General features: G+C 37.1%; 1 protein-coding gene across 4 annotated transcripts in view; it reads right to left on the reverse strand.

Annotated features, from left to right (window-relative positions):
• ORC5 (origin recognition complex subunit 5) overlaps positions 1-24,543 on the reverse strand; it is a 75,548-nt gene that overhangs the window by 38,829 nt on the left and 12,176 nt on the right. For all 4 annotated transcript variants that reach the window (XM_060414659.1, XM_012176664.3, XM_042249184.1 and 1 more), the window contains exons 5-11: positions 19,623-19,734; positions 12,998-13,128; positions 10,241-10,289; positions 10,062-10,152; positions 6,764-6,816; positions 4,539-4,651; positions 2,815-2,862 (exon numbers count right to left, since the gene is read on the reverse strand). In XM_060414659.1, the coding sequence (XP_060270642.1) occupies positions 2,815-2,862; positions 4,539-4,651; positions 6,764-6,816; positions 10,062-10,152; positions 10,241-10,289; positions 12,998-13,128; positions 19,623-19,734 (597 nt within the window). The remainder of the gene's footprint in view (positions 1-2,814; positions 2,863-4,538; positions 4,652-6,763; positions 6,817-10,061; positions 10,153-10,240; positions 10,290-12,997; positions 13,129-19,622; positions 19,735-24,543) is intronic.

The raw sequence follows: 24,543 nt of genomic DNA on the forward strand, positions 1-24,543 counted from the left end.
TCATGGCATCTGGTCCCATCACTTCATGGGAAATAGATGGGGAAACAGTGTCAGACTTTATTTTTTTGGGCTCCAAAATCACTGCAGATGGTGACTGCAGCCATGAAATTAAAAGACGCTTACTCCTTGGTAAAAGACGCTTACTCCTTGGAAGAAAAGTTATGACCAACCTAGATAGCATATTCAAAAGCAGAGACATTACTTTGCCAACAAAGGTCCATCTAGTCAAGGCTATGGTTTTTCCAGTGGTCATGTATGGATGTGAGAGTTGGACTGTGAAGAAGGCTGAGGGCCGAAGAATTGATGCTTTTGAACTGTGGTGTTGGAGAAGACTCTTGAGAGTCCCTTGGACTTCAAGGAGATCCAACCAGTCCATTCTGAAGGAGATCAGCCCTGGGATTTCTTTGGAAGAAATGATGCTAAAGCTGAAACTCCAGTATTTTGGCCATCTGATGTGAAGAGTTGACTCATTGGAAAAGACTGTGATGCTGGGAGGGATTGGGGGCAGGTGAAGGGGACGACAGAGGGTGAGATGGCTGGATGGCATCACTGACTCAATGGACGTGAGTCTGAGTGAACTCTGGGAGTTGGTGATGGACAGGGAGGCCTGGCGTGCTGCGATTCATGGGGTCACAGAGTCGGACATGACTGAGCAACTGAACTGAACTGAGATACAGAGAAGAATAGATGGGCTTTCTTCCCCTAACTGCCGAGTGAGGAAATTCTTCCACAATCTGGCCTCAATTGCCTTTTCTCTCAAACTCACCATATACTACAGCCAATTGTATTTCATTATGTCATTTATAAATCCTATACTTTCTCACCTGTACTTCTTGGTATTTCTTCAATCGGAATATCTTCTCTGTCCATCTCTGAATATCTAACCCTCACCATTCTTGAGTGCCCACTCAAAATGCAAGCCCCACTACAAATCCTTCTCTCACCACCTCAGCCAGAAGTATTCCCTTCTCCTACCAATCCTTTATGACCCAAAGCAGCTACACGCATAAGAAAGAGGGTACAAAATCAATGACCTCCCTATAGCAGAGAGCATAATCAGAGATGTCTCAGTGAAAGGGCGAATTAGAAAAGTCTTTCCATGCCAAGCAAATGGATTTGATAAGGAAATCTGCCTGCCAAACTCTAGCTTTGTGTGAATGGAGGAGAAAAGTCTTCCTTGAGACTTTTAACTAGAAGCCAGAGCTAATTCTAATGTGGAGACAGAAAGCACCCAGGCAGAGAACTGAATTTCAAATGATCCCAAGTTACTGGTGTTTCTAAGTGCTTGCATAGAAGCAGACATAAAAATTCTCTAAAGTAACACACCTCAGGCCTCAAAAATGCCAACATTTAAGTTAAGCCAACAATTAAAAATAATAAAATATTCAGGAAGCAGGACATTATGTGCACAGGTCAGCAAAAATAGAAAACGGAGAATTAGACTGACTCTGATAGTTTAGTGTCTCAGGAAGACATGCTAGAGAGAACGGAAACATGTGTGTTTGTGCATGCTCTGTCATGTCTGACTCTGCGACCTCATGACTGTAGCACACCAGACTCCTTTGTCCATGGGATTTTCCAGGCAAGAATACTGGAGTGGGTTGCCATTTCCTATTCCAGGAGAGAAAGGGGGAGGGGCAATATTTGAAAAATTAATGACTTTACCAGAATTAAAAAGGCATCATTATTCCAAATAGGAAGCAAATTAATGCCATGTAAAAAGAAATTCAATCCCAGATATATCACAGTGAAACTCAAAGAACACTCAAGTAAAAGGAAAAGAGAACTTGAAAGCACCCAGAGAAAACAAGAATAACACAGGAATAACAGACTCACAGCAAGTGCTTTTTTTTTTTTTCCAGCAGCAGCAGCAAAGACAGTAAAACAATGTCCTCAATTCAGAAGTGTAAGCTAAGTAAAATGGTTTTTAACAATAAAAGAGAAACAAAACTCTCAGCATCCATAGTGCTAAATCTATAGTTCAAACTCCTCTAGTTTCTGTCAAGAAAAGTCACAGAGATAACCGAACAGACTAAACGCTCTTTCACCAATTTCAATCTTGCCCCACAACCGTACCTCCGAAGGTGCACATTGCTTTAATTCCTAAGCATTTCCAGATTCCTCAGGTCAAAACAGCTTGTTTGGGGCATTATGTTTCAGTCTTTCCTGATCTGCTTAAGTGTGCCTGTTAGTTGCTCAGTAGTGTCCAACTCTTTGTGACCCCATGGACTACGCTAGCTAAGCTCCTCTGTCCATGGAATTTCCCAGGCAAGAATATTGCAGTGGATTGCCATTTTCCCCTAGAGAGGATTTTCCCGACCCACAGGTCGAAACCTGGTCTCCTGCACTGCAGGCAGATTCTTTACCATCTGAGCAACCAGGGAGGCCCTTGATCTACTTAGTCACCTGTAAATCTATCTACCAGTCAATTTCAAATTTTACAGATCTCTGATCTGCTTAGATCTTCTTATTATCTTTTTAACTTCTTCAACACCGAATCTGTGGGTATTTCAAAGGGGACAAGAGGAATACATACTATATTTAGTGTGATCTTTTTTATCTATTAATTCACTTAGAAAAAATTTTGTCAACTCACTTTTACCTCTAGAACCAGCTCACGTGAATTGTGTCTCCCCAATCACTATATTCTACATAATAAAATACTATTACATTATGACGGTGCCATATCAATACAAGTAACTTCTTATAGCCAAATGGCTATACAATTATGGCTAATACAATTATGCATTTACCTACTTTTAATAATATTCTAAATTCATAAGTTTTTCATTAGAGAAATTACAACATAAATACCTTTTCATGTTTCTTTAAAAAATTGGTTTTCTTGATTTTCCCATGATGCTGCAATTAAGATAAATAATTTTTAAGATAAAAGATAGGACTCCATAAAACAGAAAGCACAATTTGTTTAAAACATGGTACACACAATACTAATTTATGTATTTTGGGTTTTATTATTTTATTCTATTTACTGCCTAAAATATCACCGTAAAATATCAACGTATTTTAGACTTTTAAAATCAGAGTTTGATCATTTGCAAGATTACCTTTGCATGTAAAGAGGTTTTAAAATATAAGTGATACTTCCTAAAGAACTTACATTGTGTTATTACAGAACATTTATTTCTATAAAAATAAGACTTACAAAGATTAATGAGTTTTCATTCATTCTGTAAGGCATGTTGTCAGTTCTCATAAAATTGAGAGCATTTAGTTAAGTACTTGGATTTAAGAGTGGAGGAAAAAAATAGATGGCAGTCCTTGCCCTCTTTAAATGAAAGACTAGTGTTAGAGATAGGCAAAAAGGAAATAGATAAAAATGTATTACAATACATGTAGTAAGACAAATTGCATAGTTTTCAAAAAGAAAACAATTCTAAAGTGAGATTTCTTTCCAATTAATATACATGCAAAGGCTCCTGAGTGTTCCAGATAACAGTGTATGGAGCATATGATACTATAATAGGAGCTTTAGAATAATAAAGGAGTTACCACCCTTTAAATTATTCCCATCCCTCTGATTTTTAACAAAACCTATTTATTCTTTTTAAATGTACAATTACTACTGAACTCCTCTGTGAAATTACCTAGCTCACCCACTTAGGTTGTTATCTTAAAGTGAGAAGGAATAAATGATTCAAGGGGGGGAAAAATGAATAGGTGAAATTCAAGCATTCAGAGATTGGAGAGGAAAGAATTCTAGATGGAGAAACCAATGTAAAAAAGGTTGGAGAGTTAGACGGAAAAGTAGCCAAGATTTGGAAAAGAGAAAAGTTCAGTTTGACTGAATTTTTTATTAATTAGCTTGTAACTGTACATGCCTAGGATGCGTAGCAAAATGTATCTGGTTGCAAGGATATTTTTCACCCATTTGATATAATGAATTGGTAAAAGAGAGCAAATGATTATAGGGGAAGAGCAGCTGAGTTCATTATGGAAATAGAGTTGGTGTTTCCTTAGGTGGAAGGTGATTGAGGAAATGGCTCATGCATTCCAAAGAAACTCTGTTTAGAAGTTTGTTAAGTGTGAGGAATGCTCTGTTGATGGATAAAGTTCTGAAGGCCTGTAGATTTCATTATCAATATTCATTTCAGGAAACACGTTTTTTTTTTGCTATCATCTTCAGACTAATTTGTCTTTCAAAATTCAGCAACCAACGCCACCTCCTCCATGAAGCCTTCTTTCCTCAACACTTCCTGCAAGTTGTTTATCGTATCAATTTTACTAGACACTAATACATCTTTTCTAGCTTGTTTGCTCCATCACGTCTCCACCCCAAAAGTGGCACTCATTCATTCTTAATATCCTAAAGAAAGTTCTCAATTAACATTGTTGATTGGCAAAGGTGAAGTGAGAAACAAAGGATAAATGATTTAAAGAAAACAAAATCTTTAAAGAATGAACCATAAGTATACCAATCTCTTATTCTAATCTCTATCCCTTATAAATTTATAGGAGTTGAGGAATTTCAAAGTATTCCCTATTTCTTCAAACATAAAGTGAAAAGAAATGATTACCTTAAGGAAAAACCTCTTGTCAGTTCTTGCTGGATTATAAGAAGCAAGGTATGCAGCAATTAGGATAAATTTCGAGTAGTACGGAAGTTCCACATGAGTATATGCCGAGAGACCTATACAACAAAATACTTTCATGAAGTATTTCACAGGCTACCATCAGATTTTAAGTATCATATCTTTTCTCACTTATGTATTGACTTCTATATGGTGTCCTGTAGTCGAAAGATTTTTAAGTGCCCTGACCTTAAAACGCCATAATAATGATGGTGGTAGGGGCAAATATTATTATAAATGATACGTTTTATTCATTCTGTTATTTGTTATAATGATATGCTCTGCTTAGTCTGTTACATGAAGTCTAAATCCTACCCATCCTGCCCTTCAAAGCTACACTCAACTAAACGTTCCATGATGCTCCCCTACCACACCAAAACAGAAAATTTATCTCTACTGTGAATTCTCACTTTGTATATATTTATGGTCCATGTAACTTTATATAAAGAATTAATTAAACATAAGTTATATTTTCTACTAAGCTTCAGTGTTTACTGAGGGAGATAAGTTTAATGTTTTTTTGTATCCTTACAGTACCTTATACAAAAGACTGAATGGATAAATAAAACAGTAGTCAATCAGCAGCAATTATTTTCAGGGGAAGGGAAAATGGAATCTGATATTTACTGAATATCTAGCTTGTGGGAGACACTGTGCTAGGTGCTTTACTTAAGCATCTTTGAATCTGCAGTAATTTAATGGTAGGTATTTTTTCCATTTTAGATGAAGAGACTGAGTTGGTCTCAAGGTCACACAGGCAGTAGAGCAGGTAAATTATTGCAGATTTTTAACTCCTGTATCTATTTCTTTCATTAGAGCACACAACCGCAAATCCTTTGTAGAGTATCTCAAGCATTTAAAAGCCAAAACAGAATCTCAATATCACTTCATTCCATACCACTTTCCCCACCACTGGCTACTGACTCAAAACATTTTAGATAGTTTGTTGTTGTTTTTAAATGAAAGTAAAGTTGACCCTTAAATAATGGAAGCTATCTGTGACACCCCACTCTTACACAGAAGAAAATCTGCATATAACTTTGACTCCCCCAAAACTTAACTACTAACTGGAAAAGACTCTGATGCTGGGAGGGATTGGGGGCAGGAGGAGAAGCGGATGACCGAGGATGAGATGGCTGGATGGCATCACTGACTCGATGGATGGGAGTCTGAGTGAACTCAGGGAGTTGGTGATGGACAGGGAGGCCTGGCGTGCTGTGATTCATGGGGTCGCAAAGAGTTGGACACGACTGAGAGACTGAACTGAACTGAACTGAACTGAACTGAATAGCCTATTGCTGACTGGAAGCCTTAATGATAACATCAACAGTCAGTTAACATATATTTTGTATACGTATACCTATATGTATTTTTTATGCATTCATGACATGCTTAAATTTTCCTTAATTTCTTTTTGATATCTGTAGGCTATGCAGTTCATTCATGAGTTTTTCCGAATTGTTGAATATCTCCAAAAAAGTTTACAATATATTTACTGAAAAAAATTTGTGTTGTAAGTAGACCTCTGCAGTTCAAATATATGTTGTTCAAGGGTCAGCTGTAATTCTGCTGGGATAAACCCAAGGTAATAGTTTCTTTAAAGGAAACAAAAGCATAAAGCTTTCAAAATATAACCAAATGAAATGTAATCTTCAAACTAAATTAACATAAAATTGAATTTTATTCCATAAAACTCATGGAATACATATACATTAGGATAAAATTAGGTATACAATTGATTGGTTTAATACAAGCATTTAAAGAAATATAAACTGCTTGGTTTTCACATGATATAATCCAACATGTAAAAAATAGAAAACTGGTATTCAAACTTCATTTCCTCTCATTACGCTGCAGTACTGCTTAAAAGAAAATCAATAATCAGAATATCATGGTAGCTTAAATCATTATTTAAAATATCACGGTAGCCTGTGGGAATTCCCTGGTGGTCCAGTAGTTAGGACTAAGTGCTTTCATGCCAGGGACCATGTTTGGTCCCTGGTTGGGGAACTAAGATACTGTGATACAGCAAAAAATAAGTAACGGTAGCTTGTAAATTATCTTTTATAACATTACTGACTAATGCTCTTTAGTGTGAACTTTGGTATCTTGATTATGAGTAATCACTGAAGAAGTGTCTCTGGTAACTGTCTCAACACTTCCTTTGATACCTTTCAGTTGTCCTGGATCTGTGTCATCTTTCTGTAGCTTTTCCCATTGCGAACTGGAAAAAAAAAAATCGAAGGGTAATAATGGATTGAAAAAACATAAAATCAATATACTAAAGCCCTAGAAAAACAAAATTTTGTTTTGATTTGACAAAATACATTAATTACCTTATAAACAAGACAAATAATGCACACATGTTGGTAGTGCTACAAAATCACCCAGTGTATATTAGAACAATATAAAATTATATATCAATGCCCAGATGTTAATTTTTTTCAAAAATCTCTTTTCTTCTGATCACAATTATAAAGTTAACAAAAAGCACCAACTGATACTGTTGATTTAGCAAAAATTGTTATTATACATGTGTGAATGACAGTCACAGGTAGCAAGGAAAATAGTTGAGCCATTTACAGGGACAGTTTCAAATGGACCAGGAGATATCACCTGGTTTAGAATGTCATTTCTCTGTTACACTGCTGGAGAGTCTCACTGGCTCTTTATGCCACAATATGATAAAAAGGAACTACAAGCATTATATGTGTTATTATTATAAAGGTAAACAGCTGGAACAAAAATGCAAACTGTGCTAAATACCAATTTTGTTTTCAAAAAGAGACAAAATAATCACATAAGAGATTCTACAAACTAATCAAGGATAATAAAACATGTTTCCTATCAATAAATGGGTACACCCCAAAAAGAACAATATTTTCAGAGTGCCATAGTAAAGTAGGAGATCAAATTAGCAACACTGATTTCTGTGATCTATATCTAAACATGCTATAGATTATGTATTAATGCATACATAGCGATATATGTGTATACAGACATACTTGTGAAAGATGATGATAACAAATTAGAAATTATCTATGTGGTTAAGGAAAGAAGTGAAAGGGATAATGGGGTGTGAGACTTCCGTAATTTTTAAAAATAAGTTCTGAACTATTCTGATGTCACCTTTTACCTGTACAGCAAACCATGAGTTTATTCTACTTTGCCTTTTCTCTTTCTCTTTTTCCATATTTTAACTTTGTAATTGTGTTATTTCCATCCTGTCAGAGAATGTAATTATACAAACAGTATTCTTCTACCCTTGTTCCCATCTTTTAGTTTTGACCTATGATCAAATGTAGTGCCCATCAATCCTTTTGCTAAAGCTTCCCTAGGCATCTCCACTGTACTGATTTTTCAGAAAGTGCTTATGAATATAGCGTTCCCTGAGTTCTTACAAGCTTAACACTGTTTTTCTACAGCCATGATACCTGAATGACAGGTTGGCTGGATATAAACTTCCTTGGCTTACATTTCCTCTCTCAAGTTTCTTGAAAATATTGCTCACCTATCATTTTGCTTTATTACAAATTCAACTTCCTTGGTAAGTAGCTTACCTTTTTTGCCTTAATCCCCCCAACTCCACTTCATTCTTCATGACCAAGCAGACAGGAGATACCATGTCCTTCCAAATCATCCTCAAAAACAGTGCTTTCCCAAACCTGCTTTGTTAATTCTTGTCTACATACTCTTCAAACACTTCCTTTTGATTCTCCAGTAGCCAGTGCTCAGGCCTCATGTGTTCTCAGAATTTTCTTAGAGTTGGACTCTCTCTCCAGAGGTGATTCATTTGTATTTCAGGACTACATGTCAACCCCATGCCCTGTCCCCATCATCCTCTCCTCTTTCCCTATAGTCACTGCTTAACTTTTAACTTCAGCCCCAGAGTTGGCTCTGCTGGCTTCGATTGTTTATTTCACTATTTACATATAACTTAAAACTTATAGTTAACTCTGTAGCGTGGGCATCCATGCTTAGTCAGTCAGGTCTGACTCTTTGCAACCCGATGGATTATAGCCCACCAGGCTCCACCATCCGTGGGATTATCCAGGCAAGAATTCTGAAGTGGATTGACATTTCCTCCCCCAGGGGATCTTCCCGATCCAGGGATCGAACCTGCATCTCTGGGGCTCCTGCATTGGCAGACGGATTCTTTATCACAGAGCCAGCAGAGAAGACTTCTAGTCATACTGCAGGCTAGGGTTGCTGCTGCTGCTGCTGCTGCTAAGTTGCTTCAGTCGTGTCTGACTCTGTGTGACCCCATAGACGGCAGCCCACCAGACTCCCCCGTCCCTGGGATTCTCCAGGCGAGAACACTGGAGTGGGTTGCCATTTCCTTCTCCAATGCATGAAAGTGAAAAGTGAAAGTGAAGTCACTCAGTCATGTCCGACTCTTCACGATCCCATGGACTGCGGCCTACTAGGCTCTTCCGTCTATGGGATTTTCCAGGCAAGAGTACTGGAGTGGGGTGCCACTGCCTTCTCTGGCAGGCTAGGGTTAGAGTGATTTTATTTGCTCTCCTTAGTGATCTTTGTGGAGAGAACTGGATTCAGGTAGCCAACATTATCCTATGGAAAACTAGAAGTCCTTGTATGAGAGTCACTGTAACAACCACCCAAATTTTTCTATCTTTAAAAAATCAGATCACAAGCTTTTCTATTCTGTGACTTCCAAAAACTTTCATTAAATGACTTTTTATTATTAAAAAAGTATTGAATATCTTTGCAATGTTTCTACTTATTCAGAAACTATTAATATTAAAATCTTCTAATCAGCTAATTAAATAAAACATGAAGTAGTTATAGATTAAGGTATTCATAAAAGAAAAGTGATAAAATTGATTAGCAAGTGAAAAAAGACAGAAGCGCTGATGTTTTTAAATCTATGTTGCTTTGCAATGTAGACTTATAGACCTAACATCCATAAGGCACTTTCTTATTTGTATCACAAATCACTTTCACATGTATTACTGAAATCTTCTAAGGATTGTTAGAAGAGGGATCTGAGGTCTAGAGGTTTAAGGTGAATTGCTAATACCTCAAAAGGCAGAAAATAGCTAAGCTGAAAATCAAAACCATTGTTCTTCTCACTATACTATGTCTGTGCAATCATGCCTCCTGAGTAGTTTTATTACTATGAACAGACAAACATAGATTTATGACTTGATTTATACACTTCAATGTTCAATTTTTCATTACACCATTCAAATATCTAACATAACTATAAAACACAAAGCTGAAACGGATTTTCCTGTAGCTTTCTAGATTTAAAAAAATTAACAATTATTAGAAATATGCCTTGTGTAACATACTGGCTAAAAATTGTCTTCCTCAAAATAGTAAGGAATGATTCAAATTCACAAGAACTTTTTCTCAATGTGAAGAAGGTAAGAAAACATGTGGACACATTAGTGAATATTCTAAACAAAGAGATAGAAACAATATATATAATAAATAAAAAATTACCTTGATATTTCTCTGAGATAAACAGTCTGCATGGCTTTCTTCAAATGAGGTTCAATATTTCTCCAGAGCTTGCGAGTATCACGTTCATTTGCTACCCCAAAGAGGAGAAAATTTCAATAATTTAGATCTTACAGAAATTTTTTTCAAAAGAAAAATTATTACAGTAAAATTATAGTTACCTTCTCCTTTAACCACAGGTTCGCAATATTTAGGAAAATTAAGTACTGCCTATAAACAAAGGGGAAAAAACGAGAAAAAATTTGTCTATCACAATTAGAAATTATTTTTCAAGTAAAATTTTTGTTAGGATTCAGGAAAATTTATTTCAATATAATTGCCCAAATAAAATGTTATCATAGTTTATTACTAAAACAATAAAAACAATAATTATCAATAACAACAGTTAATACAACATGTAAAATATTCCTTAACTGGCTAAATCCCACCTAATATTTTGCCCTTAGATATAAAGTAACATAACAATCCCCAAAGTAGATTTAAAAGTACATACATAAATAAGATGCCTAAAAAGAATATTTTGCAGATGATTTATTAAATTCTCAAGAAATGTGCCACTTACAAACTTTGAAACAATAAAAGTATCCATTCAAAGGAAAAAGGAAAATATGTTTATTATCCTACATTCTACATATGCAGAAAAATAAGGACACTATACTGTTTTTTCTCCACTACTTAAATATCATCTTATATTTATTAGTACCACTAACAGTAATAAAGACTTAAACCACACTTCAAGTTTCAAGTTTTTGAATGTAATGTAATAATAACAAGAAAAAAAGTTGTAATCTCATCCCTCAATAAAATCATTCCTCAGTGAAACCCAAAGGACTTTATAAAAACCATATTTAGGTTTAACACTTTCTTTTCCTACAAATAGTTTCTCTAAATAATTCTTCCTTCTTGTACTTTATAATAATCTACTTTGAAATGACCGCCAGCACAGATACCCACAGGATTCAAGGACATCAGAGTTAAGGAATGGTAACTACAAGTTATTTCCCAGGAAGAACAGAGGATAAGTACTCGCTCTCCACTCCACTTCACGCAGGAACTGCACACTGACCCTCTATCCTCTCTGTAAGCCCCCTTGCTGTAATTTCCCTCTGTCAAAAGGAATCTCAGACATTCAACTTCTGGAGAGGTGTTAGTGATGAGCCTGAGCTAGAACAGTTTGTCTCTGGTTTGTTCCCTACTTAGAAGACACTTGCAGTTCAGTTCCATTCAGTCGCTCAGTCGTGTCCGACTATTTGTGACCCCTTGAATTGCAGCACGCCAGGCCTCCCTGTCCATCACCAACTCCTGGAGTTCACTCAGACTCACGTCCATCGAGTCAGTGATGCCATCCAGCCATCTCATTCTCTGTTGTCCCCTTCTCCTCCTGCTCCCAATCCCTCCAAGTATCAAAGTCTTTTCCAATGAGTCAACTCTTCGCATGAGGTGGCCAAAGTACTGGAGTTTCAGCTTTAGCATCATTCCTTTCAAAGAAATCCCAGGGCTGATCTCCTTTAGAATGGACTGGTTGGATCTCCTTGCAGTCCAAGGGACTCTCAAGAGTCTTCTCCAACACCACAGTTTGAAAGCATCAATTCTTCGCCGCTCAGCTTTCTTCACAGTCCAACTCTCACATCCATACCTGACCACTGGAAAAACCATAACCCTGACTAGACGGACCTTTGTTGGCAAAGTAATGTCTCTGCTTTTCAACATGCTATCTAGGTTGGTCATAACTTTTCTTCCAAGAAGTAAGCATCTTTTAATTTCATGGCAGCAGTCACCATCTGCAGTGATTTTGGAGCCTCAAAAATAAAGTCTGACACAGTTTCCACTGATTACCCATCGACTTGAAATCTACATCTAAATCAGAAGAGGCCTACAATTCAAAAGTTCCAAAAACATACTTAAAGTGAACATAATTTCTCCTATATTCTATCTCAAACACACACTGAATCCCTCTAAGTAATATTTTTCAGAGCAAAGAAAAGAACAAAGCAAAGAAAATATATCAAGAGAATCTGTTCCTTTGAAAGTTCCATTTTCTAACCTTAGACATTTTACCATCTTGTTACATGGAGATAAGATCTTAAGTATTAATAAAAGATTTTAAGAAACCAGATATTCTTGCCTTCTCCCTTATGGATCCACACAACTAAAGAACAAAGATCAAAATTAAGTTAAATATGAAAATTAATTACGTTTTCCAAACTGCCTATGAAGTATAAACAGCTATTCTAATGTTTTAAAAAAACTTTTTTAAGAAACCATTTATATAAATTCAAAGTAATCCTTTATACAAAGATTACTAACTCAAGGTTAGTGGCTAAGGAAAGACCTATGTAAAGCTTCTGACCATATTCAAGAGCATCTAGATTTCAGATCACTATCAATACATGTGCTGTCGTGTCCTACTCTTTGCAACCCCAAGGACTGTAGCCTGCCAGGCTCCTGTGTCCATGGGGATTCACCAGGCAAGAATACTGGAGTAGGTTGCCATGCCCTCCTCCAGGAGATCTTCCCGACCCAGGGATCACACCCAGGTCTCCTGCACTACTGTCTGAGCTACCAGAGAAGCCATGGTAACATCAATATATATTAATACAAAATCCTGAAAAACAATTGTTAAAAAAATTAGATATACAATTGCTTCTTAAATTTTCACATTCTCTCTGTTAGTCTTCATTTTAATTTTAATAAAAATTATTTGTGATTAGAGAAAAGAGAAAGGAGGAAATAAAAAACACACTCCTAAGGATATATGAAAGTAAACAACTAAAGATGACTGAAAGGTTTCAGATCAGGTCAAAATTTGTACCAACCCACAGACTTCTATTTCCAGAATAAATTTTTAGCGTCTAGCCTATCTCACACCTTTTCTACATAAAAGATGTACATTTTACTTAAGCAAAATGCGAACTCACCAGATGCCGGAGCTCTTTCAAATCTCGACAGACAGTATAGAAAACTCCAAGAAGAATGTTAATATAGGCAGCATAGAAATCAGCTGAATACTCTGGAGGATGATCATGAGATAGGATCTTCTGCAGGTTCCCTGTTCACGGGACATAAATGAACAGAAATGACTGACCTAGAACCCTAGTCGTATCTTCTAGCATTTTATAATACAGGTTTAAACAATAAATACACAGGTTCAGCAATTATCAGCAATAAAACAGTTACAAGATTAGGATGTAAAAGTAATACAAGTTTTGAAACTGAGGTAAAAGAATCATGAATCTAATGTTCTAGAAAAATTACTAAATTTTACCTGACATATATACTAAGAAATGACATCTAAAGAAAATCACAAGAACCTTATAATAGGCAAAGCAACATCAATATCAAGAGCAAAAAAATAATACGGACTTCAGTAATTTTTCCAATTATATAAGTCAGCTAGGTAAAAACAAGAGGTACTATATAAATCACCACCAAATTGGAAAATGCACTTCATTTTTTTGTAAAATGAAAACAATTCAAGAATTTTTTCATGAAAATCTTCATCTTCACTTTGTCATTCCCTTTTTTATGTGTTTTCTTTCTACAACTTTATCTTTATTTCTTTTATCTTACTCTCATACAGTATCACATGTTTAGAATTCTAAGTGAAAGTGAACGTTGCTCAGTCACGTCCAACTCTTTGTGACTCCATGGACTGTATAGTCCATGGAATTCAGGCCAGAATACTGGAGTGGGTAGCCTTTCCCCCTTCCAGGGGATCTTACCAACCAGGGATTGAACCCAGGTGGCTCTCATTGCGGGCGGATTCTTTACCAGCTGAACCACAAGGGAAGCCCAAGAATATTGGAGTGGGTAGCCCATCCCTTCTCCAGGGAATCTTCTGACCCAGGAACCAAACTGGGGTCTCCAGCATTGCAGGTGGATTCTTTACCAACTGAGCCACGAGGGAAGCCTTTAGAATCCTAAACTTATATTTTATTCTGTTAGAAATGTAATATTGTTGAAGCACAGGTAAAACTACAAAGAAACCATCTATTATTCAAAATTTCCCAGTTTATAGCACCTGACTGAATCAGTCAGTCATTTATTCCTTATTGCAATTCCCTCTGACTTCTTGATGCGATGGTCTCTTTAGACTTCTCAGTTAAGAGCTCTTTGTCCAAGACTAGCACTGTAAACCTCGGAGAAGGCAATGGCACCCCACTCCAGTGCTCTAGCCTAGAAAATCCCATGGACAGAAGAGCCTGGTAGGCTGCAGTCCATGGGGTCGTGAAGAGTCGGACACGAGTGAGCGACTTCACTTTCACTTTTTACTTTCATGCATTGGAGAAGGAAATGGCAATGCACTCCAGTGTTCTTGCCTGGAGAATCCCAGGGTCGGGGAGCCTGGTGGGCTGCCATCTATGGGGTCGCACAGAGTCGGACAGGACTGAAACGACTTAGCAGCAGCAACAGCAGTACTGTAAACCAGGTTCCACAGGGTTCAAGACTATCACAATACTTTTAAGTGAAAATTCTTATGGAAAGCTCTGATCAAGTCAATTTCCTTTTTCTTAAGAATCCTTCTGAATATTTTTACTATGAATACTTTCCCATTTACCATCAGACCTTGATTTTAACTGTTCTCTTTTTCCTCACAGTCAGTCAGGTACATAACAATACATATAGTCTATCAATGGATACTAATATACAGAAATTCAGAAATAGTTGTATTAACAGGATCTGCTAAACAGGGCAGTTGGCCAAACAAAACACCAAAAACCAAATAAACAAAGTCCCCCCTTCCCAAAAGATCATTTTAAAGCCTATTCTCACGCCTAGAATGTTATCCTGAAGGAATTCTAAATAGATTGTTACTAGATATGCAATTTTATATCACAACCACTGAAAAAAAAATATACAAAGTCCAAAATTTGACTTTGAAGCCTATGTATTTTTATACCTAATAACAATTTTAAATTTAATGTTACCAAGTATTTAAAACATAAATATTTGATACACTAAAAACTTGAAAAAAGTACCTTAAAACTTGGAGATAAAGGTATTTATATATAAAAGCTGGAGATAACTGGATGGATGGAAGAAAGAGGGACTTCTGATTCCAGTCACGAGGGAGTATTTCCAGTTCAGAAATACTCTTCTATAAATAAACAACTAAAAACTGGACAAAATATAGAAAACAACTATTTTCAGACATCAAGCAGCCAAGAACTCTAATACGAGAAAAGGGAAATGAGGTGAGTCTTACCATCAGCCAGGCTTTCTAATGAGAAGAAACTTTACGATAGTGGTACAGTAGAGTTGCAAAAGGAGCCCATTAATCTTAGCTGAGTTGAGACAGAGGTGAGAGTAGAGAAAGCTAAGGGTACTAGAATATACAGGGTAAAGTTCATCAGAGAAGGACACTATGCAGAGAAAGAGCCCCAGAAATCTGCATTAAGTGTTGCCTTTGATTCTTAGCTGAATGCCAACATTTACATGCATGCTGCTGCTAAGTCGCTTCAGTCGTGTCCGACTCTGTGCGACCCCACAGACGGCAGCCCACCAGGCTCCCCCATTTCTGGGATTCTCCAGGCAAGAACACTGGAGTAGGTTGCCGTTTCCTTCTCCAATACGTGAAAGTGAAAAGTGAAAGTGAAGTCGCTCAGTTGTGTCTGACTCTTAGCGACCCCATGGACTGCAGCCTACCAGGCTCCTCCGTCCATGGGATTTTCCAGGCTAGAGTACTGGAGTGGGTTGCCATTGCCTTCTCCTATTTGCATGCATAGATAGAGTAAAAGCTCAGAAAAACAAACAAGAAAAACTTCTGGGGGAAAAAACAATTATTGGAGAGCTGCAGGTCAAACAATCTCCAGAGTCAGACAGGGATATAATCTGTTCATTTTTCCCACCAGTAAGAATAGAGAAACTATACTAAATACACTGAGCATTCAGCAGAGAACCCAAAAGGACTTAAAAGTATCTCAGAAGTGGAACTAAAATTTGCCCTGAACCCTCTCTCCAAAAGAGCTTAAAAATAACTTCAAGAGGGTCAAACATATCTTCAAGTGATTTAAATGCTTAACAGAAAAAAGTGCAACATGCAACAACAAAAAATTTAATATCTATCATTCAATCAAAAATTACTAAGCACACAACAAAGTATAATGGATGTCCATAAAAGAGAAAAATCAGTCAATAGAAACACGACCACAATGAAAGAGGTAATTGAACTAGTACACAAGGACATTAAAACAACTATTAGAAACATACTTATATGCTCAAGGAGATAAAGGAAAACAAAAGCATAGTGAGATCTGTAAAGAAAAATCCCACTGGATTCAGTAGTCCCTCAGTCGTGTCCAACTCTCTGTGATCCCACGGACTGCGGCACTCCAGGCCTCCCTGTCCGTCACCAACTCCCAGAGTTTACACAAACTCATGTCCATGTCAGTGGCGTCAGTGATGCCATCCAACCATCTCATCATCCGCCGTCCCCTTCTCCCATCTTCAATCTTCTCCAGCATCAGGGTCTTTTCCAGTGAGTCAGTTTTTCACATCAGGTGGCCAAAGTATTGGGAGTTTCAGCTTCAGTATCAGTCCTTCCAATGAACATTCAGAACTGATCTCCTTTAGGATGGACTGGTTGGATCTCCTTGAAGTCCAAAGGACTCTCAAGTCTTCTCCAACACCACAGTTCAAAAGCATCAATTCTTTGGCCCTCAGCTTTCTTTATAGTCCAAGTCTCACATCCATACGTGACTACCGAAGAAACCATAGCTTTGACTAGACAGACTTTTGTTGGCAAAATAATGTCTCTGCTTTTTAATATACTGTCTAGGTTGATCATAGCTTTTCTTCCAAGGAGCAAGCATCTTTTAATTTCATGGCTGCAGTCACCATCTGCAGTGATTCTGGAGCCCCCCAAAATAAAATCTCTCAGTTTCCATTGTTTCCCCACCTATTTGCCATGAAGTGATGGGACCAGATGCCAGGATCTTAGTTTTTTGAATATCGAGTTTTAAGCCAACTTTTTCACTCTCCTCTTTCACTTTCATCAAGAGGCTCTTTAGTTCTTCTTCACTTTCTGACATAAGGGTGGTGTCATCTACATATCTGAGGTTATTGATTTCTTCTGGCAATCTTGATTCCAGCTTATGCTTTATCCAGCCCAGCATTTCACATGATGTACTCTGCATATAAATTAAATAAGCAGGGCGACAATATACAGCGTTGATGTACTCCTTTCCTAAATTTCAAACAGTCTGTTATTCTATGCCCAGTTCTAACTGTTGCTTCTTGACCTGCATACAGATTTCTCAAGAGGCAGGTCAAGTGGTCCGGAATTCCCATCTCTTGAAGAATTTTCCACAGTTTGTCCCGATCCACACAGTCAAAGGCTTTGATGTAGTCAATAAAACAGAAGTAGATGTTTTTGGAACTCTTGCTTTTTCTATGATCCAATGGATGTTGGCAATTTGACCTCTGGTTCCTCTGCCTTTACTAATTTTCTAATTTGATCTCTGGTTCCTCTGCCTTTTCTCTTTCTCTTTATCCACTGGATTGGATAATTGCAGACGAAGACACTTGTAGAGAAAAAGGTCAGGGAACTTGAAGACACAGAAACAAAAGCTAAACCAAATAAAACACTGGGCAAAAAAGATCCAAAGTTTAAATGAATAAATAAGAGATTCAGCAGGACAACATCAAGAGATCTAACAGTCATATAATGCAGCCCCGGAAAAAGGTGGCGGGAGCAGAGGGGACAGATGAAATATTTTTAGAAATAATGGCTGAAAAATTTCCAAAGTTGAAACTATACATTCATTATCCAAAAGGCTGAACAAATCTCCAGGAGGGTACATGATGACAGATATTTTCCACCTTGCCTTTTCAGTTCTGTAAAGCCCAAACAGTAATATATGTAAAGTGTAAGATAAAACTTGCACAAAGGTTGTGAGGTGGGAAATTGTAAGTCACTGAGATTTTCAGATTGTTTACTAGAGCTTAGTATAATTTATTCCAATTGATTGGAATTTAGTTATTCCAATAACTAAACCAAAAACCTGACTAACTGTACTATAATCCAACTGAAGGGAAAAAAAAAAGAATTACCAAAAGATGAGCAGTCTGCCTGTGGGAGAGACCAGAAAACAAGAAATCCATATTAGGCCCCGATACTGCTAGGAGAAAGGGGGTCCTGAACGTTGGATAACATAGTCCTACAGATGACATATGTCTCAAGTTATGATTGGATGACTCAGGCACTAAGATTAACCTTTTGCCCAGGTTCCATGCTTACTTATTCTGGCTATAATTTGGCTTATCAATTAGTACTTTTTTTTTTTTAACATTTTCTTGTGTGATGGTGCTTTTGAGTTTTTTTAAAAAATGGTATGTTAAAGGCTCTAAAATTTCATAACTAGATGAACTTGGTTTCCATATCATACATTTCAAAAATCTACTTTCCTATACTTTTAAAAATTAACAAGATCACTTTAATTATGTCCTCAAATTGTTTCCATCTCTGCTGCTTTACATCCTAATTTAAAAAAAAAAATCACAATTCATGATAACATACTTTAATTTCAACTTCACTAGAAAACTAGCATTTCAAAATACTTTTTCAGTACTTAAAGCTAAAACAGTTCACGAAAAACTTTAACATCTAACAGTCATGACATTAAATACAAAAAAAACTTTTAACTGAAATCCTTTCTTCCTATCCTTTTCTCCTTGTGATTTTCATAGCCCTATTAAAAATAAGGGCTCCCTTCATCTATTTCGGGCTTCATTTTTTCTATCTCAGTTAATTAGCAAAGGCAGGAGGTGTTACTTGACTGCTGTGTTCTTATGAAAACAGGCAAAACTGTGTTGATCTTAATAATCAATGTTTATAGCTGTTAGTTCAAAGGGACAGTGTTTTGAAGCCAAGGTCAAGGAATGGTATCTTTTTCACAGCCTCTAACCACCTTATGCATAAGTTATAATCTTTGAGTCAGAAGTATCATATTTGTACAGTAACAGCACAGTATTAATCTACAAAACTACTCAGAAACACAAAAAGCTATTGTGCTTTTCCAAAGATAAAAATCATTAAGACCTATGAAATTTAAGATTAAGCCCACACACACAAAAATAAGGACTAGCAGTTGCTACTGTAAGAGTAATAGTAATGAAAAATGAGATTTACAAAATTAAAAGATACATTCTGGGTAGTACTCAACTCAGGCACGTGGTATATGAATATTTCAGTACAATTTTAATGTGCTTTGCTAATTTAGTCTGATTTTCACTTGTAAGGATATTATAATCACAACATATATCTTATTGTCCTGACTAAAAAAATGTGAAAATACACCATTAGCATAAATACGTGAGAAATGCTCATTCAAAAAAAGTAATTATAAGAGAACCACCTCTCATAGTTCCAAAATAAAATCTCTATTAAGTGCAGAAATATAAACATTTATTTGACATTGGCAGCAAACCCTAATAGATTAAGACATCAAGGTATTCTCATTTGAACATGCTAGCTTAATCTTTAAAACAAGAAAAAAATATTTTACTGAATATCATTAGTCAAAACAATGTATTCAATTTTACCTATGCTATAATCAGGGAAATACAAGACAAATGGCTCAAAGCATCCGGTATTTGGACGAAACTTTTCCCAAACAATTTCACTGAGAAAGATAACAGTCACATTTCTGTCAGTCTGTAAAAGAGAGATAAATAAAAGTAAACTTGCATTAAAAATTCTTAATCAGAACAATAATTCCATTTGAGTTTTTCTTTCAAAATAAATCCAGCCAAGTTCTAATATATAGCAAATTATTTGCATATTAATAAGCCATATTTAGAAAACCTAATCAAGGAGCTCATCTTTATATGCAAATTTTCCTACATAATTACTTAAAATTTCCATAAAACTTTCAGGTTAATTGACAATTCAATTACATGTAACACTAGCACAGTCACACAAGGACTTATTTTATAGAAATTAAGAAACACATCTGCTTGAATGATTAAAATAAGACCTTTTTATGGGTGTTTTCAAACCATATACTTAAATAACAAACCAAAAAAGGCAAAACTGAAATGGCTATAGCACCCACAGGAAAGAATATATTTGTTGAAGAAGACGATGAGCATACATTAAAAACACAAACAAGAATGAGTATCCAAAATACCAATGTTAAGTAAACAGACATCTTTTGAAACTATAATATTCTAGAAACAACATTAAGAGAACAAGCTCAGTGTGTATGTTATCCTTCTAGAGAGTGGCCATGAATGCTAATTCTAATGCCTGAATTTATCTGTAGACACCTCTGCATTCCCAACACAAATTTTAATTCTTCTCATGTTCTTTTGGATGTCTCCTCCTAAGTCGAGTAACAGATATGATATCTGTTTTGTTCTATAACTATTCTTAGGACCAAATCTCTTACACTATTCTTTGATGGTGATTTACTTTTATAGTTTCTAACTTATCTGTAATCTTTTATTCAAATTTTCATTATTCATAGAAATATACTTCTGACTAACAAAGGTAGTTAAGTTCAATAAATTAATGACTCCATAGAAAATGTAGCATCTTCATGAAAGAGAAGATTTTTACTTTCAAATGCTGTTTATCTTATTAATTTTTAATAATTCCTGATTTCTAGAGATAAAAGGGCATGCTCTAAACACAATCTTCATCACAAAGCACTGAGCTGCTTTTGCTCTAAAATATGATTATTCAAAAGCATTTTATAAAGTAAGCTAAAAAAAATACTGAGAGGTTAAAACATAGAGGCTATTTATCAGTCTAAAAGGACTTAAAGTTGGTTTTCATCTGTTCATCTGAAAGCACTTTCAACTACAGTGATATCTATCATAATTTAAACTTCATTTTACTCTGATAAGTATTTAATACAAAAAGTGGGAAATGCTTTGGCTATATTTCTTTTCAATGACATACACATTTAAAAATCAAGCATGTTTTCAGAAACATCAAAACAACAATTTTCTTCTCTGGTGGAGCTGAGCTTACTATGAATCATTTCATTTTCTTCAAATAGCTTCTATAACTAAAAGTAAAAAAAGTGAATGGCCTAACTACTGTGGCGGGATGCATGATCACCATTACTAGGCACAGAGGAAAATAAGGGAGTAAGTTTTACTGAAAGGCAAGAGGACAGCAAGAATGCACTCTGGCTACCAGAGAAGGAGTCCTTGAACAAAGCAATGGGAAACGGTGGATGAATACAGGCAAAAACAAAAATAAATCCCACAAACTCAACACAACACAACACAACGAGAAGAGGAGACCTCTACTCAATGAGCACAGATCCTTGGTGTCAGTGGTAAACTGCCAAGAAACAATTAAACTGGGAGAGGCTAGACTACATGAGAAGACTTCCAGATTACGTCACCAAGAGTTATGTTTACTTTTCTCCTGTCTTCTCCACATCTCCACCCCAAAACTATTAGTAAAAGTAGATTTTAGGAGTCAATCTTAAGCATACAATGATTTAAGTGGCAATCAGTTTAGAACTTTTAGTTACTCAAATTTGAGTAATGCATTTAACTTTTAAAGGTGGAAAGGCTCTAGGCACTGTCTCCCCAAATATTTACTTAATTTTTATTATCAGCTCAGTCATGTCCGACTCTTTGTGACCCCATAGACTGCAGTATGCCAGGCCTCCCTGTCCATCACCAACTCCCAGAGTTTACTCAAAATTCATATCCATTGAGTGAGGAATGCCATCCAACCATCTCATCCTCTGTCGTCCCCTTCTCCTCCCATCTTCAATCTGTCCAGGGATCAGGGTCTTTTCCAATGAGTCAGCTCTTCACATCAGGTGGCCTGAGTCAGCTCTTCACATCAGGTGGCCAAAGTATTGGAGTTTCAGCTTCAGTATCAGTCCTTCCAATGAATATTCAGGGCTGATTCCCTTTAGGATTGACTGGTTGGACCTCCTTGCTGTCTAAGGACTCTCAAGAGTCTTCTCCAACACCACAGTTCAAAAGCATCAATTCTTCAGGACTCAGCTTTCTTTACAGTCCAACTCTCACATCCATACATGACTACTGGAAAAAACACAGCTTTGACTAGACGGACTTTTGTTGGCAAAGTAACGTCTCTGTTTTTTAATATGTTGTCTAGGTTGCTCATAGCTTTTCTTCCAAGGAGCAAGCATCTTTTAATTTCATGACTGCAGTCACCACCTGCAGTGATTCTGGAGCCCCCCAAAATAAAGTCTCTCGCTGTTTCCATTATTTCCCCATCTATTTGCCATGAAGTGATGGGGCTGGATGGCAGGATCTTAGTTTTGTGAATGTTGAGTTTTAAGCCAACTTTTTCACTCTCCTCTTTCATCAAGAGGCTCTTTAGTTCTTCTTCACTTTCTGCCATAAGGGTGGTGTCATCTGCGTATCTGAGGTTATTGATATTTCTCCTGGCAATCTTGATTCCAGCTTGTGCTTCATTCAGCCTGGCATTTCTCATGATGTACTTTGCATATAAGTTAAATAAGCAGGGTGACAACATACAGCCTTGATGTACTCCTTTCCTGATTTGGAACCAGTCTGCTGTTCCACGTCCAATTCTAACTGTTGCTTCTTGACCTGCATACCGATTTCTCAGGAGCAGCAAACTCCAGCTCACCAGCAACAAGGAGCAGAATGATGTGGTGGAGGAAGATGGTGGAGTAGAAGGAGGTGCACTCATCTTCTCCCGTGAGAACGCCAAAATTACAACTCTCTGCTGAACAACCATCGACAGGAGAATGTTGGATCCCACCACAAAAAGATACCCCACATCCAAGGACAAAGGAGAAACCCCAGCAAGAAAGTCGGAGGGGCGAGGCTGCGTTTAGAATCAAACCCCATACCCGCCAGAGACACTCAGAGGGTTCAAACAAACCTTGTGTGCACCAGGACCCAGAGACCCCACAGACATTGAGCCAGAACTGTGTTTGAGTGTCTCCTGCAGAGGTACGGTCCACAGTGGCCTGCCTCAGGGGCAGGGGCTCTGGGTGCAGCAGACCTGGGTATGGCATAAGCCCTCTTGGAGGAGGTTGCCATTAACCCCACCATAAAGCCATCAGAACTTAATAGGGCTGGGGAAACAGACTCTTGGAGAGCACAAACAAAACCTTGTGTGCACCAGGACCCAAGAGAAAGGAGCAGCGACCCCAAAAGAGACTGACACAGACTTTCCCATGAGTGTCCAGGAGTCTCCAGCAGAGGCATGGGTTGGCGGTGGCCTGCTGCAGGGTTGGGGGTATGCAGTGCAGCAGTGCATGCATGGGACCTTCTAAAGGAGGTCGCCATTATCTTCATTACCTCTACCATAGTTTGGCCTCAGGTCAAACAACAGGGAGGGAACACAGCCCTATCAACAGAAATTTGTGTTGAAGATTGACTGAGCATGGCCCTGCCCATCAGAACAAGACCTAGTTTCCCCCTCAGTCAGTCTCTCCCATCAGGAAGCCTCCGTAAGTTTCTTATCCTTATCCATCAGAGAGCCAAGAGAATGAAAACCACAATCACAGAAAACTAATCAAATTGATCTCATGGACCACAGCCCTGTCTAACTCAATGAAACTATGAGCCATGCCTTGTAGAGCCACCCAAGACAGACAGGTTGTGGTGGAGAGTTCGGACAAAATGTGGTCCACTGGAGAAGGGAATGGCAAACCACTTATTATTCTTGCCTTGAGAACCCCATGGACAGTATAAAAGGCAAAAAGATAGGACACTGAAAGATGAACTCCTCAGGCTGGTAGGTGTCCAATATGCTACTGGAGATCAGTAGAGAAATAAGTTCAGAAAGAACAAAGAGACGGAGTCAAAGCAAAAACAACACCCAATTGTGGATGTGACTGGTGATGGAAGTACAGTCCGATGCTGTAAAGAACAACATTGCATAGGAACCTGGAATGTTAGGTCCATGAATCAAGGCAAGTTGGAATGGTCAAACAGGAGATGGCAAGAGTGAACATCTACACTTTAGAAATCAGTGAACTAAAATGGACTGGAATAGATGAACTTAACTCAGATGACCATTATATCTACTACTGTGGGCAAGAATCCCTGAGAAGAAATGGCGTAGCCATCATAGTCAACAAAAGAGTCTAAACTGCAGTACTTGGTTGCAATCTCAAAAACAACAGAATAATCTCTGTTCATTTCCAAGGCAAAGCATTCAATATTACAGTAATCCAAGTCTATGCCCCAACCAGTAATTTTTATTATAATGTCCCTTAATATTAGACTTACATAATAGAGACATAAAACTAAGTAGGTATAAACTACTTATGTTCAAGGTATTTATAAAGTTATAAAACCAATCTTTCAATTTACAAGTTAAATAGAAGACTATAAAGCCAATAAAACTTAAATTAACATTATTTGAATATGATGAACATTACTGTTTTGCTTAAACTAAATCTTTGCTCACTTCATCAATATGGTACTAACAGGAAATAGCCTTTTGAGTTTAGTATTCCTATACCAACTGGTATTGGTGAAA

This window comes from Ovis aries, chromosome 4, assembly GCF_016772045.2.
Source record: "Ovis aries strain OAR_USU_Benz2616 breed Rambouillet chromosome 4, ARS-UI_Ramb_v3.0, whole genome shotgun sequence".
NCBI classification, from domain to species: Eukaryota; Metazoa; Chordata; class Mammalia; order Artiodactyla; family Bovidae; genus Ovis; species Ovis aries.